At 36.9% G+C, this 17,816-nt stretch overlaps 2 protein-coding genes and 1 long non-coding RNA gene across 7 annotated transcripts in view; 1 reads left to right on the top strand and 2 right to left on the bottom strand.

Annotated features, from left to right (window-relative positions):
* Positions 1–124: 124 nt before the first annotated feature.
* Positions 125–7,654, bottom strand: LOC123871557 (beta-1,4-N-acetylgalactosaminyltransferase bre-4-like). 4 transcript variants are annotated; one of them, XM_045915426.1, is made up of 4 exons: positions 7,523–7,654; positions 4,186–4,681; positions 3,680–4,036; positions 125–3,062 (listed from the first exon to the last, which is right to left on the bottom strand). In XM_045915426.1, the coding sequence occupies exons 2-4, from the start codon at positions 4,620–4,622 to the stop codon at positions 2,870–2,872; spliced, it is 987 nt and encodes a 328-aa protein (XP_045771382.1). In that variant the 5' UTR covers positions 4,623–4,681; positions 7,523–7,654; the 3' UTR covers positions 125–2,869. The 4 variants fall into 4 exon arrangements, with proteins under 4 accessions (XP_045771382.1, XP_045771381.1, XP_045771383.1 ...); XM_045915425.1 differs by lacking the exon at positions 7,523–7,654 and adding an exon at positions 6,152–6,292; XM_045915427.1 differs by lacking the exon at positions 7,523–7,654 and adding an exon at positions 5,538–5,627.
* On the top strand, positions 6,818–15,589 carry LOC123871540. Of its 2 annotated transcripts, XM_045915395.1 has the most exons (10): positions 6,818–6,952; positions 7,395–7,774; positions 9,275–9,423; positions 9,794–9,942; positions 10,456–10,604; positions 11,381–11,546; positions 12,324–12,587; positions 12,668–13,638; positions 14,148–14,284; positions 15,426–15,589. In XM_045915395.1, the coding sequence occupies exons 2-9, from the start codon at positions 7,467–7,469 to the stop codon at positions 14,281–14,283; spliced, it is 2,292 nt and encodes a 763-aa protein (XP_045771351.1). In that variant the 5' UTR covers positions 6,818–6,952; positions 7,395–7,466; the 3' UTR covers position 14,284; positions 15,426–15,589. The 2 variants fall into 2 exon arrangements, with proteins under 2 accessions (XP_045771351.1, XP_045771350.1); XM_045915394.1 differs by lacking the exon at positions 6,818–6,952 and having other exon boundaries at positions 7,309–7,774.
* The window catches only part of LOC123871573, a 21,836-nt gene continuing 12,926 nt past the window's right edge, over positions 8,907–17,816 (bottom strand). The window contains exon 4 of the long non-coding RNA XR_006797284.1: positions 8,907–9,039. This is a non-coding gene — a long non-coding RNA (uncharacterized LOC123871573). The remainder of the gene's footprint in view (positions 9,040–17,816) is intronic.

Here is a 17,816-nt window from a genome sequence, read left to right as displayed (position 1 = left end):
AAAAGTAAACGAAAAATATCACACACACATCAAAAATGTTTACAAAATTGTTTTTTTTTTTTTAAATTTTTTGATTTTCTTAATTCGTTTATTTATTTCCACCTTGATTTTCGTCAAGTTTACGACTTGTTTTTAATATTTTTATTCGAGATCAAAAACGAGTTCCATTCATATTGATTTTTACTTGTACATGCATCCACATTTAAATATGACCTTAATACCTAATTGATTAAAATAAGTAGGTATATTTAGGAACAAAACAATACTAACATAACTACAATAACTTAAATAAAGTTAATGCTAAAACACAATCAGTACTAAGAAACTACTATCACACAAATAAACTATACTCGATAAGAATATAACTTAATTTTGAAAAAAGGCAGTGTAATTTAATGGTTAAACCAATTAGAGATCCTGGATCCAATTGAAATACATAATAATTAATAATCTTTATTAAAAATTAAGTTTTCTCTAATTTTTCGTTTCATTTCGACCCTTTTTTAACTTTTGAAACAATAAATAATTTAAAAAAAAATTAAGTAGGTGTAAATTTATTAATGTTTTTTTTGGTAAGCTGCCACAACTACACAACCACAAATAATCTATACATATAATAATTTTAACTAAGTTTTAAAAAACTAAATAAAAGATTGAGTTACTAGACGTATATTATAGCCCTAAAACTGAAATTCGCCAGTTCTGATTGATTTTATAACTTACTATAATTAACATAAACTGACTGGTTTGACTTATATTTAGCTGGTTAAACCATGGGTACAGTCCAGTTTTTTAATGTTAGTTTCATATAAATGGCAAATAATTCAATAATACAGTGTGTTTTATTTATCTTGGATAGTATTCAACCAAAAGAGAAGAAAAAAGCTGTCGTAAGAGACATTTTTCTTAAGAAAGCAGTTTTTTTAATATATTTCTAATTTTAAAAGTATAATTTGTGAAGTAAAACACTATCACAAAAATTATAAATACTATTGGTAGGTATCCTACCTATTTTTTTGGACTAATAAATTATTAATTTTAATAGAAAGATCACACCAAAAATGAAGCACACTGTACAGCTACCTAAACCATTATAAACAATAATTAAAGTAATAATTGTTAACTGTGAAAACTTTGAATTTTAAAGTAACGTTAATTGTTAAAATGAGGTTAAAATAATGTAGTATGTTACCAACCAAGCCTGAAAGGTTTGTATTAAACTCAGGCTAAACATTTGCCTAGGCAAAAGTAGATTGTAGTAAACTCAGGTTAAGCTTTTGCCTAGGCAGAACTAGCTTGCATTAAACTTGGGTTGAAGTTTTGCCTAGGCCAAACTAGTCTGTATTAAACTTAGGCTTAGCTGGTAACATATAATTTTATATGTACTATAATCACACACACATATTATAGGTACCTACATAATGCGAATATTTATCAATTAATCTATTTGGTGTTTCCTGACTAAAGTCTAAACAATCTCACTCAAAGTTTCCTGTAAGTTAAAATCATAGTTGAGTCATACCCTTACTCGGGTCAAAGGTGACCGTTTTATCACACCCCCATCATTCCATACAATCGAACTGATTTAATTACATATCACTACTACCGGTACACCGGCCTGTCCGCACACAAGTTGATTTGTTGTATGTAGGGCTGAGGTTTGAGCGAGACAACGATAGGCTAGGAAGGAAAGATAGCCGTGCCATCACTTTGGCGGAGGGAATGAAGGTCACTTCTTAGCATAGTAATTACTTAGGTTGAAATCTATGGAGAGCACTTTGACTTTGCTTAGACTTAAGTTTCAGTTAAAGTGAGACAGATTCATGCCAGCGGTATAGCGCTGTCTCGTTTTAACCGTGTCTTAAGCCAGTCAAAGTGCACTCTATAGATCTCAGCATTAGTATTCTGTGGTTTATTGAATATAGGCTGTATTTTGCTAAGTTTTGTTAGTAGTGTTAGTATGAGGTTTTAATTCTCGCCCATGTCGATAGAATCGATAATTAATCGAATCACTTTAACGTCAAAGTAATATAAACCTTAATAGCGTTGTTCGAAAGTTCAAATTCGTTGCTAGTGTCCCAAGGGACCTTAAGAAACAAAAATCGGTGGTACTGAATACATGACTTTAAATCAAGGATTTTTAGGTTCATTTTACGCTGATGTTAGTCTTTCTTATCCTACTGACTAAAGGTTTTTTTTAATTTAGGGGTTAGAATGTGGATCCTTACCAAACGATAGTGGGTATGGATCCCGGTAGGAACATCTTGGTAATGTTGCTAGATTTTGAGTATTAAAAGTTTAAAACACTGTAAGTATAAACAGTGGGTTCTGCATCAGTCAATTCAATAGTCATAGCTGATGAATGATTGATGCAAGTCATGATGACACGAAATTGTAGGTTAATGATAACTGACGAAACTGACAGTAAAACACATCTAATAGACCCCATAAGATTTTGGTTATGTATGAATTAAATTTGAATTTTATTAATATTGGTGTTTTCAATTCTATATTTTTTAGCAAAACTTTGAGCATTTCGGCAATGAAAGTGTATAAAAATATGATTCATTAAAATCATCATTATTAGATTTAATCATACTTTAATTTTGATATCAATTTAGTGTGTGAAATCATGATATACATAATCCCCTTATAAATATCAGGGGCTAGATTACGGTAAAATGACAGCTAGTATCACGATTGCAATCAACTTTGATTGATGGACGCTCGCTCACTATTGGCTACAATGCATTGTTGCAACAAGAATACGATAAATTCAGCCAATCATAACAATTGCGATTGTAATAAAATGATTGATGCATACCAGAATCGCTTTGCAGATTAGAAAAAGTTTTTGGTATACCTAAGCTCATACCCTGACTCCTATCAAAGTGAAGAGGCGGTGTGGTTTGACGCTGATGGTCTCGAAGTGTACGGAGTTCAAGCCGTCGTGTTCGCTGTTTCTTTTGGAGGTGTTTTCGCTCATAATGTCGTATCGAGCGGAGTTCTTTGCTTCCTGCTTGTGAAGGAGCATCGTGTAACGCGACATGTAGTTGGGAAATCTGTAAAAAAACAACAAAAATTATATCATACCTATATTTTGAGTGTTGAGGATTCCGTACCCCAAAAGGAAAAAGGAAACCTTATAGGGTCACTTTGTTGTCTGTCTATGTGTCGTGTCTAACCAGAAAAGGGAATCAAAACCCAAAGGATACTTCCAGTTGACGTAGAATCATGAGATTTAGCAGGAAGTAAAAGTAAAATATTCTTTATTGTACACCAAGACATGAAAGACAAGAATGTTTGAATAACAAAATAGATTTTTGTACAAGTAATGTCTTATAATACAAAAAAAAAATGTATTCACGAACAAGTAATTAGTTTCCTAAATCACATCATAGATGGCGCTGTAAGTAACTAACTTGCAGTGTTGCAGATGAAAGTGTAATATTTTGTACACTGGTACGAAACCTTCGTGTGCGAGTCCGAATTGCCAGTTTTTTAAAATTGAAAATATTACAATAACACTTAAAGCTAGCCTTATCCAACTAATATACTGTACTAATCATATCCGCGTGGAATGGTGCCAAGAATACTGGCTGCATTTCCGCGCTGGACAGCCAGGCTGATCCGTTGCGCAAAACATGAGCTCATGATTCTGAAGTAAAATCATAATTACCTCAAAATACTTAATTTATTTTCCATTATCCGTGTAGCAAAATCGTCATCTTCACCGCCCCAGCCTTGAAACCGATTCGAAAACCCATTCAACTTTTTATACTGATCTGAAGTAATAGCCAGAACACCTCCCACCAAGGTCTTGTAGATCAGGACAAATCTAAACTTGTCTATACTAGCGCTCATATGTCTGGGTTGGTGCAGACATGCGTACAAGTTGCTTTCGTCTAGCGGTAGCAAGTCTACGTCGTGCAGGATAAGGCAGGGGAAGTTTTCTGCGATGGCTTGCTTCGCTCCAATGTTGTATAACAATCCTTTGTTCCACGGTTTGTCGTCTTGCTGTTCGATAATGTATATTCTGAAAGAGTAATAAATGTATAATAAAATTGTGCTGCTTGCAATTATATACTAGACTTATATTATGCAGCTCGATAATGGCTTAAGAGTTATGATATATGCAATCTAAAAAGACCACATCAAAAAAGTTGTAGTAAAAATATTCCTTACTTGTAATGTATATTCTGTTTTCTTAAAAAATTATGCATATATGGAATAAATATATCCAACTGACTCTGCCTGTTTCTATATGTCACTAATATGGCAACACTGAAAATAGGGTTGCAATCCTCGGGGGCATAGCTGCCATTCATTATTCCTTTAGGTATAAAATCATTGAATGTCTTTGTAGCTTCCCAAGTATGCAGAGTTTTTGTACTTTGAAGTATTCCCTCATATTTACATTCTGGTTTTGATTTTTTGATCATCAATTTCGGGTTCACATGTTTGTACAAATATTTGTTCAAATTCTCCTCTTCCAAATGCTCATAGTTGTAATACCCGTATGTGGCAAAGAATTGTATGATTGCTATAAGACATAGTATGATCCAAGCATATCTGGTGAGCCTCAGTTGTAAAAGCCTATGTATTGGTAACCATTTAGGCATTTGGATTTATTTGTTAGTAATATTTTATCAGGTTACTTCACATTATATTATTGAAAATTCTGAAACAAACAGGAAAATAATTATTATAATGCCTAGGAAACACTGTAACAGTTATGCACTAATTTCAATATTTTTAGTATTTACAAATTCAGCATATTAATACTCTGTATACTGTAATAAGTACTTAGTTTAGTTTTACACAACACAAGTATGTAGTTAAAGACTTCAAATTCCTACTCGGGGAGTCTATAGTTCATTCCCAACTTACAGCTCTAGCTTTTCAGCGATGGGTTGAGATGATGATGATGATGAATATTGCCAGTCAATTTTTGTTGCCAAGTTTTGTATGAGTTAGAGCAGTATTTGCGTCAGACTATATCCTTCCTTGTTTTTTTTTTTACCCGACTACGACAAAGCCGAAAGGAAGGGTTATGATTTTAGCAGTCTATGTATGTCACCATCATCATGATGATCAACCCATCGCCGGCTCACTACTGAGCACGAGTCTCCTCTCAGGATGAGAAGTGTTTGGCCAAAGTCTAACACAAGTCTTTGAGAACCACTATAGTAAACTCTCACGCATGCAGGTTTTCTCACGATGTTTTTCTTCACCGTTAAAACAAATGATATTTACTTCCTTTGAATGCATATAACACCAAAAAGTTAGAGGTGCATGCTTGCCCGGTATCGAACCGCCGACCTCCCAATAAGACCAAGGTCTGAACTCTGAACCACTAAGCTATTACCGCTCTTAGCTATGTATGTTTTATCAAATAAATTAACATACAAACAACCTATTGAATTTTGTAACAGTAGAGAACTATCATTAAACAATACTACAACTATAACTGCAAATATAAATGTTCTAGAGAAACTTAACTATGAATTTAAACTGTTTATTAAGTGTTAACTAACACTTGTTAAGTGCTGATACTTTTGTGGGGCCCTCTTATTTATTAAGGAACTAATTATAACAGGTGACAAAGGGCGCGTTCTCGCTATGTTGTAATGGTCAATTTATCGTTGTATGACTATCGTAGCGAGCAGCTGTACCCATTGGATACTGTGTCATTGAATTTGCCATTTAGGCTGTGAAAAGATAAAATAATGTTAAGAAGTGCTTAGTATTTTTTTTAAAGAATATTAGCAATGCTATTCATGACTAAGATTCCCATTTCCTCTCCAAGCATATAGCTTATGCTAGGAGTAGGCAGTAGGCACAACAATAGTGCAACAGGCGGAGTTTCAGTTTCGGATTGCAGTCCGCACCTTTACCCGTTGAGTATTAATGGATGAAGGACTATAATTCAATATCTATCAAGGATTCATCAATTTGATTCAACAGATTATGACAATCCTGCTGCTCTGTATTTGAACACTAATCCCTTACCAATAAAATTAATATTAAACAGTAGATATACAGCTGTAGTGACTCGCAACAGCTGTTTAACTACTGTTGTCACAACTTGTGAGCATGGATTTCTTGTAAGATTAAGTATAATAAGTAGAGATTAAAGTAATTAACTTACCGGAAAAAATAAATCAATGTAAGTATGCGGTTGTATTGAAATATACTATGCTTAGCTTTTAGTATGAAACCCACACGATATATCACACGCCGGTACACGTACATTTATGGACTTGGAAAGGTATTTGTAAGCCAGAGATTATGTGGCATAATGCATTAATACGTATGATGAACGCCCATCACAAAGATTGAAAGGACGTTATTTTATGAGGCCAATGATAACACAAAATTATCGGAACATTATTAGTAATTGATATAGTAATAATTACTAATTAATCAAATCATTAAATTCTCGATTGTATTTTGTTCATTATCATTTTGATTCATTGACGTCAAATGTCAATGTCAAATCGTTATTGACAAATTAATACTTAGTGTTGCTAGATCTAAACATCATTTTACCCATGTTTGCGGCAATTTACCCTAGATGTTGCACTTATTGGAATATAATAATTAGCTTATACTTACCTACGTATAATTAAATATGCTTAAATATTAAAAATTTTATGATATGCTTGTAGGTAACTACTTATATTTAAATAACAAATTGCATTAACGAAGACAAAAGAACTGCAGGAATGAAGTGCAAATGGTTAGCCTTATCAACTTACTCAATGTAGGTCACATCCTGACTCTATTATCAAAACTAGAACAAACGAACCTACCTAGACATACAATAGAATTCTATTCATTTTAACTATGACAGTACATAATCAATCTTTTTTTGACATTGTGCTTTAAAGGTTAAAGGTTAAAATAATTCTATTGGGCGCATAATAGCCGGGTACAGCTAGATCTACAGGTACGCCATACTAAATATTGCATTCCAATTTCTTAATAATTGTTAGTATTGGTCTTTATTGTCTTGTAGCAAATAAATAAATTGATTGCAAAATCTAATTAGAACGAGGTCAATAATAATAATAATTAGGTAATCATTATATTTTGAAACAGGGTGGGAGAGCTAGTTTTATATTGAAATAAAGATAAAATCAATAAACAATGGACTATAAAAGCTTAGAGAACATGCTATATCGGCACAGTATTCAGTATTTATAGGTTAAGCTAGTGCAATTTGTGCAATATTTTATATTTTGTATTTACCCTAAATAAACATTTTGGCACAGTGGCGATTTGAAATTTGAATTACGCGCCATCACTCAGATACCTGTCAAACTCAAATTGATTAAACTTATCTAGGTAAATAAACACAAACATTGAACTAATTTTTATTAAATACCTAGCATGTAAGAAACAAGCATCTTTTTAAAAATAGTTAATCCGCTTTTTAAATCATTCATTTAATAACTTAAAAAATGTCTGGAAAGAAAACTTGGACACAAACAGAGTTAACCTGTAAGCCGCTAGATACCTTGGAGGAAGTTGCATCGTTTCTTCAAGATCCGCCAATTTGGAGGTCATTATGTAAAGAAATAAAACCCCATAGCCAAAATGTAGTCAGAAATTGTGATATAAATACGTTTTTTGGTGAAAATACACTCGAAGCGCCACAAAGCTTCTGTCATTATGAGTCAGAAGCGGAAGACGTTGAACACCATGATCGGAAAAAGTTGCCAAAAACACTCGTTTGCCATGACATGGCCAATGGATATCATGACGATAGGTGAGTTTTTTGTTTTATTGATATTAATTCAATAGTAATTACGAAACTTAGTAGTCCTGTGTCAGTCACGACCGATTCGGTCATTTGACTGAGGTCGCGCAAAAGTACTGATGAACGAATCAGTCGTTTTTGACCGATCCGGTTCAACCAGTCGCCACGAACCGAGAACCACCGAGAACGAAGAATGAAACTAAAGCATATTGAAAGAAATGATTGGTCTACAGATCATAGTAAAATAGTAATAGTAAGTAATCTATACTAATAAATAAAATTGGAGTGTCTGTCTGTAATTTCGAAATAACTACCGTATATTAAGGTCATATGGTTATTTGAACGATACTATAACTGAATCACACGTTTTTAAAATTTTTGTCTGTCTGTCTGTCTGTCTTTCTGTCTGTCTGTTTGAAAAGGCTAATCTTGGGAACGGCTGAACCGATTTTGACGGGATTTTCACAGACAAGTAGAGAATTGACCAGGGAATAACATAGGCTACTTTTTTAACCGACTTTCAAAAAGGGAGTTGTGTTTTTCTACCTATGTACACCGAAATCTCCGAGATTTCTGAACCGATTTGCGTCATTTCTTTTTTAATCGATAGAGGAACTTTGCGACATTGTTTCATAAAAAATTTGGAGTCCAACTCCTCAATCCTGATGCTGCAGGGGATCTGACCAATCCACGCGGGCGAAGCTGCGGGCATCAGCTAGTAATATATAGATATGGACTAGGTAGGTATATTTTCCCAATATTTACCCTTGTTGTTATGTTCATTGTAAAATCGTAGGTATCTACCTACTTCATTTAGGCAACACGTGTAGGTATATGAGATGCATAAGGTTTTAGTATCTATAAATCTTAACATAATGATTAAACATGTTTAAAAATAAAAGCTCAATTAAAAAGATAGGTAATTACATCAATAACAGTGCATACAATCGGGAAAAATATTACAATAATGCAGCGATTTTGAACCCGCGTCGTCCGACGACCTATAACGAAACGCGAAACTATACGAAACGAGCGTGCGCAATCGAGACGTCTTGGAGTCTCATCGTCCGATTCACGACTGAGACTGACGACTGAGACTGAGTACCGAATACCGATACATTCGTGAGGAACGAAGAGACTGATTGGACCGAAGTACCGAAGTACTGAAAAAATGACTGATGACTGATGAACGACCGAAAAGATCTCAGTCGTTGCTGTAATCAGTACTTGAACGACCGAATCGCAGAAAATGAACGATTGACACAGGACTAAAACTTAGGCATAATTCTACATTTCACAACAAAACAAGACTTTTTTGTGTGCACTGTGCTACTCTGGATTCCAGCTTTTTAATTTCATTTAATGTTGCCAGCTTATGACAGATTTCCCCATTTTGTGTCAAGTTTTGAGTAATTAATAAAATTAATTCGACTGTAACGAAGCCGTGATGGTGTGATGATAAAAAAGTGTGGATCAATAGGTACTCAGGGTAGTGGTTTTTTTTTCTAGTTACATTGACGGCACGAGCAACTACGACGCATACACGTTTTACAACTGGGGCGCCATCGATATCTTCTGTTACTTCAGCCACCACTTCATCACTATCCCACCGCTGGGCTGGATCAACGTTGGGCATGAACATGGGGTCAAAGTTATTGGTAAATAATCTACGCACTACACTTATCTTTTATGAGTGTTCCGTGTCCGTCTGTCTCAGCGGGCTGTATCTCATGAACCGTAATAGGTAGAGCGTTGAGATTTTCACAGAATGTTCATATCTATTGCTGCTAGAAAAACAAGTATTAAAAATCTCAAAATGACTGCTATGTAAATTAAAAAATAAACAAAAACGATATAATCATGTATGATAGTACAGAACCCTTCGTATGCGAGTCTGACTCTGAATTGACCGGTTTTTGGAAAGCCAGTCATGTTTTTTTTATTTTTTTAATTGCTTACTATATTGATACTCCTACCTACCTAAAGTTATTGATAGCCAGAACCCTAGTACCATGTATTTGTCATCAGGCACAGTGATTACGGAGTGGGCGGAAGGCGTCGCCCTGTGGGACAAGATCCTGTCATCGGAGGTGGAGAGCGCCAACTTCGCGAGTGCTCTCGTGGCCATCGCCAACACACTGAAGCTAGATGGCTGGCTGCTCAACGTGGAGAACAAGGTTATCCCACTTCTGATCTCTGGATAATCGTCATCATCATCAACCGGTAGACGTCCGTAGGTCCATAGGTTTCTAGTAGGGACTTCTGCCACGGTCTTGCGCCAGCGCGATCTAGCGGCTTGCTGTGACTCGTTTGATGTCGTCTGCCCACCTAGTGAGCAACATTCCAGCACCATGAAACCCCAACGACGTTTTTCGAACTATGTGTCCTGCCCATTGCCACTTCAGCTTCGCAACCCGTTTAGCTATGTTGGTTACTCTGGTTCTCCTATAAATCTCCTCATTTCTGATGATATAATGGATTCGAGACATGGTTTGGTTGCTACCTATGGGTAAAGGTAAATGGGGATAGGCCAATCAGAAATGAGGAGATCCGTACATGAATCAGTACGTACCTATATCCACGTAGACAATACAATACAATACAAATACAGTCCACCTGTATTTGTATTAACAATATATTGTATTGAAGACAAAGAACATGCTTATTATTTACAACGTGAATGCTCTCAGATAGCCAAACCCCAGGAGTTGCTGCAGTTCGTCCGCACACTGCACGACACTCTGCACCAGGAGCTGGAAGACCCCGTGCTCATCTGGTATGACAGCGTCACCGTTGAAGGTCACCTTAGCTGGCAGAACGGACTTAACGAGAAGAACAAGTTAGTGATAACTATAGTTTTTAAATTTAGCACTTACGCTGGTTCAATTTCCCTAACCATATGACAGTCGGGGCAGAGAGGTCGAAAAGATCCCTCGGTAAACCCTGACATGAGTGGGGCAGCGGATGATGTACTCCTTCGTCTGCTCTTCCTCATCACACCCACATAAAGGAGGGGGTTTCTAGCCTAATTTGTATAGGATTTAGTTACAGCGTCCGTGTCCTGTCCTGTTCTGAGCCGATTTAACCGACCGCGACACCATAATATGACGACGGATAATAATATGGACCGACGATATAAAGCGGCTGGCGGGAAGTGGCTGGATGAGGAAGGCTGAGGACCGGGTGTGGTGGCGCTCTTTAGGGAAGGCCTATGTCCAACAGTGGACGTCCACAGGCTGATGATGATGATGATGATGATAATATGACGACAGTTAACGAGCTTCTAACAAAACGTCTTCGACGTCACTGGCAGACGTCAAATATTAGTAGGTACATTTGACGCAGGTCTAAAGTAGCCCTATTTTTCTATGATTTTACATCAAAATAGCCCAGTAATTGACATCATCGATGCAGGATCAAACCGAGAGTTCCCTTGCTGTAGTCGACTTTGACTGTACTGAAATTGAGTCCAATTTTGTATCTTCTGTAGACTTGATCGTACCGTTTTGATTGCCAGTTTAAAATTTAATCATACTTAGGTACCATCTGGTTTGCCAGCTCTTCAATTATGTTCTCAATCCAAATCTAGTTAATTCTTTTATGTTTTTTCTACAGAGCTTTCTTCGACGTGGTGGACGGCTTCTTCACAAACTATTCCTGGTCGGAGAAGGACATACAGACCAGCGTGGCTCACGCGGGAGACCGGCTCGTGGACGTGTACATCGGCATCGACGTGTGGGGGCGGAACTTCTACGGCGGAGGGCAGTTTAACACGCAACAAGTACGGACTTGAATATTATGCTGGAGCGAAACTATTTTTATCTTTGGATAGGGGAGCGAATTTTCTTTCTTCTTTTGAATCTGTGCAGGTCTTTGCCTGTATTGCATCGACTATCTTCGATCCATTACGATCACCGCCAATTTATTCCTCGTCGGATTTCTGGCCGGTGGCAGACACGGTAGCTCTTTCCTGGAAATTAAGTAGTTTCCTCAGGGCGTATAGGCATCTATGTGGGAAAAGGAGATCTCCATGGCAAAAAGTGAAGTGAATGACCGAGTGAATGACTGCGGCACCTATTGGCTGAGAGCGTTTATGGTTGTCCCCTATGAGAGCTTGATAGAGAACAGCTTCGTTTCTGTCAGGTGTCCCAGAAGTCAGAACACCATACCTGACCCGCAAGGCGATTCAGAACACTTCGATTCGGTAAGATACGATACGAGAAGGGAATCGTATGATAAGATATATTTTCAATTGAAAATACATCTTATCTACCATCATATCTTACAATAAGATACATTTTCAATTGGAAATACAACTTATCGTACTATAACTTACTGAATTGAGTGTTCTGTATCGCCCTGCTGATAGGCTTGCGCTTGATGACAATTTTAAAGGTGAGTCACGATAAGATATTAGATCTTGATGAGATGAGATAGTTGGAGCGTGCTGGCCTAGCCTTGCTTTCTACTACAATTATAGACTTCTAATAAAAATAATTTAATAATAGATGTTCCACAGTCGTTTTGTAGTACTTTTCTTACCCCTTTTTTATTTCAGGCAATCAAAGTGGCCTACAACTACGGATGTTCGCTGGCCATCTTCGCACAGGCCTGGACCCACGAAGCCATGAGCGAGGACCCCGAGAATATTAACTCAGTCGTCAATTCCAAACATTTAGAGAAATACGAAAAGTTTTTACTTAGAGATCGAGCTTTTTGGTGCAGCATTTGGCCGTACCTTTTCACAAAACTCCCAACTAAACTACCTTTTCAAACTTCATTTTGTAGAGGACAGGGGAAAAAGAGACGATTGTATGGAGAGGTAAAAGATCTGCAAGAAAAGTTTGTTGTGCTTAGGTTTGATTAACATAAAAGAATGTTAATAATTTACACAATTTGCAGGTCATAGGTTCCGTACCGTGGTACAATTTACGCCATATGCAGTACCAGCCAAACTCGGCCCTTGGACCGCATGGCTACCTATTGTCGACTCAAGAAAATATCATGGGTTTATCTCGCCTTGGGATATTAAAAAATAAAGCCGGCATACTTAAATGCCGACGCGTGCTTGGAGACAAAGTCGAACCCACCGAGAGGAAGACCAGTGATGTCGCAATAACAGTAAAACAAGGCGGCTTAACCATCGAAACACCAGAAGAGACTGTCGAAATTACAAGCGATGAAAGTAAAACTTCTGCAAAGAAGACGAAGATCATAGATATACTTCGCAACTTCTTCAGAGTAAAAACAAAAACTAAACTCCCCAACGATCGGAAAAGAAAAAGATCGCTGGATGAAGAAGACAGACGGCAATTAGAAACCAGAGAAAAAGAGGAGACTAATGAAATTGAACCACAAGAAGCATCCGGGCGTTCTATGGTGCAAATGTCAGTTAACCTTAATTTGGGAGACAAAACGGCACGAACTCGATACGTTTTGGCTTACGTATGTAGAGAACTAGAATGTTTGGAGCCGTTCTTTGAGGATAGTTTCCTAGGCGGCTCCTGTCTTAAGATCAACCCATCTGATGAAGTTTGCACCGACCATCGCCTATCTAGACTATTCCACTGTGATTTTTTCTGTGAAGATAGTTTGATTGCGTGTGTGGTTACGAAGAAAATGGAGGGCCACGGGCATCAGTTGTTGAACGTCAAGCTTCACATACAAGACAAGAGTGAAAATTACAAGAAAGTAGTACTTGTGGGTCGGCATATACCGCACGGTAAAGAGGAGCCCTCGGCAGCTGAAATTATGAATTTATACCCCTTGAGCAATCCAAACGATCCAGAATTTAGGGACCTGCAGAAGTACATGGTGCTGAATGAGCCAGATTTCTATGTATCAGTAGCAAATGCATATGGATGGAATGTTAGGTTAGTAGTCATTTCATGATCAACCCATCGCCCGTGCCGGCGGACTACAGAGCACGGGTCTCCTCTCAGTATCAGAAAGATTTGGCCATAGTTCACCACGCTGCAGTTGGCCAAGTACGGACTGACATACCTACTGCATACACCTTTGAGAAAATTATGGAGAACTCTCAGGCATGCAGGTTTCCTCACGATGTTTTTCTTCAGCGTTAAAGCAAGTCATATTTAGTTTTAAAGAGTTTATTTAATTTCCTAAAACGCACATAACTCTGAAAAGTTAAAAGTGCGTGCCCGGAATCGAACCCTCGATCTCCGAAATAAAAGGCGGACGTCCTAACCATATTCTATCACGGCTCACTTATTTAATTAAATAAGAAATGACTTATTTTTTTTAAAATAAGAAATAATTGTCTTGATTATTCTTGTAACAGTTTTGATGATATTTTTTTTGAAACTTTACGTCCTTAAAGTTCTGGAAATAAGGCATAAAATATTCTGTTATTTTTCTCCAGATATTACCAAATAGACCTACCCGGTTCCCGAGTAACGACAGTCAACGTTCGAACCGGACTATCCGTGGGACCGATCCTTTTAGGATATATCGGTTTTTGTGCAAGAAGACGGACAGAAACCAATCATGTCTCTTAAGGTACTTATTTTACTTATAGTTGGAGTATACTGGGTATAACCAGAACGCTAGCAAAAAGTTAGCGTTATTATTATACTACCTTAACACAATCTATGCCAATAACCATTTGGATGTTCTTGTAGATGTAGTCTGCAAAACTCGGGTCAATGCCTATGGCGCGGCATTCGAGGGGCCTATTTACGGAACGTTCGTTGACCTCTAGCGTTAGATGTTTTATTTGCAATATATTGTAAACTTTTCAAAAATACAGGGTTTTTTTAATTTATTTCTCTCGTGATTTTTTTTTGTGGTATCTTATCGGTAATCATCAGTACTATCACCTGTCATCGTTTTTGCTAGCGTTCGGTTAGATAAGATTCCTGGTTAGATAGTGTAAGATTTCTAAAATACTATCGAGATTAAAGACTGTTTTCGCGTATAGTGTTATTTGAAATGTGTATTAGAGTTCGGTAGTTAATCAGCTATAATATTATGGCATTTGGAGTTTCGGAGATTCAAAAAAATCTTTTGATAAAGTACCCTCTGAAGTTAAAACTGTAGGAATGGTTGCAATTTGAATCGTATCCGGGACTATTACATACTTGAAACTTGCAGCAAAGCCAAAAGGAAGGGTTATGATTTTAGCAGTCTATGTATGTATGTGTGTATATGTATGTTTGTATCCAGATTCTGTGTGTTCCACCGTAGCGCCTAAACTACTGGGCCGATTTTGATGAATGAGCTGTGAATCGATTCGCCTTAAATGTCCGGGTGACATAGGCTACATTTTATAGAAAAAAAATTTACCTAACGGATGTTACATGAAAAAAAGTGGAGGTCTATTGTATCGAGTGGGGTGTCAAATGAAAGAGGGCAAAATTCTGAGTTCATAAATATAGATGTAACTAATACAACATTAAAATATACCAAGCGACAGAAAAACAATTTTACTATAATATTTCAGCGTTTAGTAAAACCGACTGCAATCGCAGTCGGTTTTAGTTTTTGACTTTATCTTGTTGTGGACAGTAAAAAATTTAAAAACAATGATTTACGAAGCTTTCTAGTGATACAAGGTGGCTTTTTGTCTCCTGATATATTTAATAGGTACTGTCTTATTCCATGTATGTGTACTTATATAGTGTTATGTTTTCTATTCCAGGCTAGAACGAATTTGCAGAATGTGACATTCAAAGTTCCGAGGATATAATTATGTGAATAAGCTAATAAATAGTATAAGTATATGTAAAATAAGAGTTGTATATAATGTTAAATATGAATTTATAAAGGAATGTAATAAAAACATATGTAAAGTTTAATAAATTAGTAACCTATCTAAAGAAATCTATCAATTTTAAGTAACCGACACCAAAAAAAGAAATAATTTAAAAGAAAATTCACCTAATACACCGGTATCCACCAAAGCGGAGTTGGGCGGGGATGTTTTCAGTGGACCAATCAGATCCATCCATATTAATATTATAAATGCGAAAGTGTGTCTGTCTATCTGTCTGTCCGTCTGTCTGTCTGTCTATCTGTTACCTTTTTATGGCTATTTGTGTTTTTAGTGCATCACATATTCATTGTTACGATCGCTAGGGACTGCTAGTTTCTAAGGGAGACAGGATTTCTAATTTCTACTGGACAATGGACAACTTCCCATGAGACACAATTTCTCTAGCTTGTACTGTCTACTATAGATACCAATATTACTTACCTACTAATAAATTCATGAGTGAGACTATACTTTTAAAATTAGGTTTTTGTGGGTTTTACTGCAGTATTTGAATTAGAATTACTAGCTGATACCCGCGACTTCGTTCGCGTGGATGTAGGTTTTATAAAATTCCCGTGGGAACTCTTTGATTTTCCGGGATAAAAAGTAGCCTATGTGCTAATCCAGGGTATAATCTATCTCCATTCTAAATTTCAGCCCAATCCGTCCAGTAGTTTTTGCGTGAAAGAGTAACAAACATACACACACACACACACACACACATACAAACTTTCTCCTTTATAATATTCTAGTGTGATGATCAACTTGATTCTTTATCATAACGTTTTATTTTATATAAAATGGACTTTTATGTCAACAGTTAGCGGCATTTTTGAGTTTGAAATCCAAGTTCCAACCCTGGTCAATTTTGCTTTTTTTTTGTGAGCTAATACACATTGGTCCATTGAGTTCGGTGAGTGCCGGTAAACGTGTACCTACAATGAATCTACCTATGCTAATTGCGCCAAGATCTTCTGAGATTTGTTCGAATTCCAAAGTAAATTCAACTAGGTATAGCAAATATAACTATAACAATACATATGTACCTATACACAACATATAACTTTAACAAAGTCCAACTATGGACGCTCGCGTCGCGGCCTTGGTAAGCACGCTGAGCAAGTACCTCAGTACAGATTGGGTCATTGTGTATGGGAGCCATTAGAATCGCTAAGTAGGTAAAATTTAGTTTTTTCAAATTCTATTTTCAGGGTGTCGTACCTCAAAAGGAAAAACGGAACCCGTATAGGATCACTTTGCTGTCTGTCTTTCCGTCTGTCGTGTCTGTGAAGAAAACTAATAGGGTATACTTTCCGTTGACCTAGGTTCATGTTTGGCAAATAGGTAGGTCTTATAGCACAAGTAAAGGAAAAAAATCTGAAATCCGAAAAAATGTATGTTAAAATTCAAAGTAAGATAACTATACCAAGTGGGGGATCATATAAAAAGTATTTGCTTGTACATTCTAAAACAGATTTTTATTTATTTTTATACTTAATAGTTTTTGATTTATCGTGCAAAATGTCCGAAAAATACCCGAGTACGGAACCCTCGGTGCGCGAATCAGACTCGCACTTGGCCGGTTTTTTAACTGTAGCTTGTCCTTTAACGTTTGAGATGATTTAACCTTAGAATTTTGATAAAAAACGCTTATCGTAATCAATCACGTGATTCTTATGTAACATCTATTTTATCATTGAAGTGCAATAAACTTCTAGTACCGCAAGGCATATCCAAGGTCTGCACTTGTACGTACCTATCTTATCTTAGACTACATCAGTTGTATGGAAGCAGGCGTTATTTTGCGGAAGTCCATGATATACAAGGAACCGAAAGCTTAATTTTCTATAATCCGCTAAACCAGACAAATCTGTATGGTGGAACATGCAGCATGCGATATGCACCGCCCGCCCTGCCACTGTTAAACATGCAGGAAATGCCAGCCACCAAGCAAGCAATACGCACCACCACCACGCAGCACCACACAAATCCCAAAACCATGCGACTAGACTAGATCTGTTGTATAGATGCAGGCGTTATTTTGCGGAAGTCCATAATATAAGTACAAGGAACCGAAAGCTTAATTTGGTGTAATCCGTTTAACCAGACAAACCCGTATGGTGCAACATGCAGCATGCGACATGCAACGCCCGCCCCTCCCATTGCTAAACCTGCAAGAAAAGCCACCAAGCAAGCGATACGCACCACCACACAAATCCCAAAACCTCAGAAAATACATAGGTCTGGCGGTGATCTTGCTCTAAATTAGGTCATTTA

Source organism: Maniola jurtina, chromosome 14 (genome assembly GCF_905333055.1).
Source record: "Maniola jurtina chromosome 14, ilManJurt1.1, whole genome shotgun sequence".
Taxonomy (NCBI): Eukaryota; Metazoa; Arthropoda; class Insecta; order Lepidoptera; family Nymphalidae; genus Maniola; species Maniola jurtina.
Note: the sequence above shows the minus strand (reverse complement) of the source record. Positions and strands in the feature narration are given on the sequence as shown.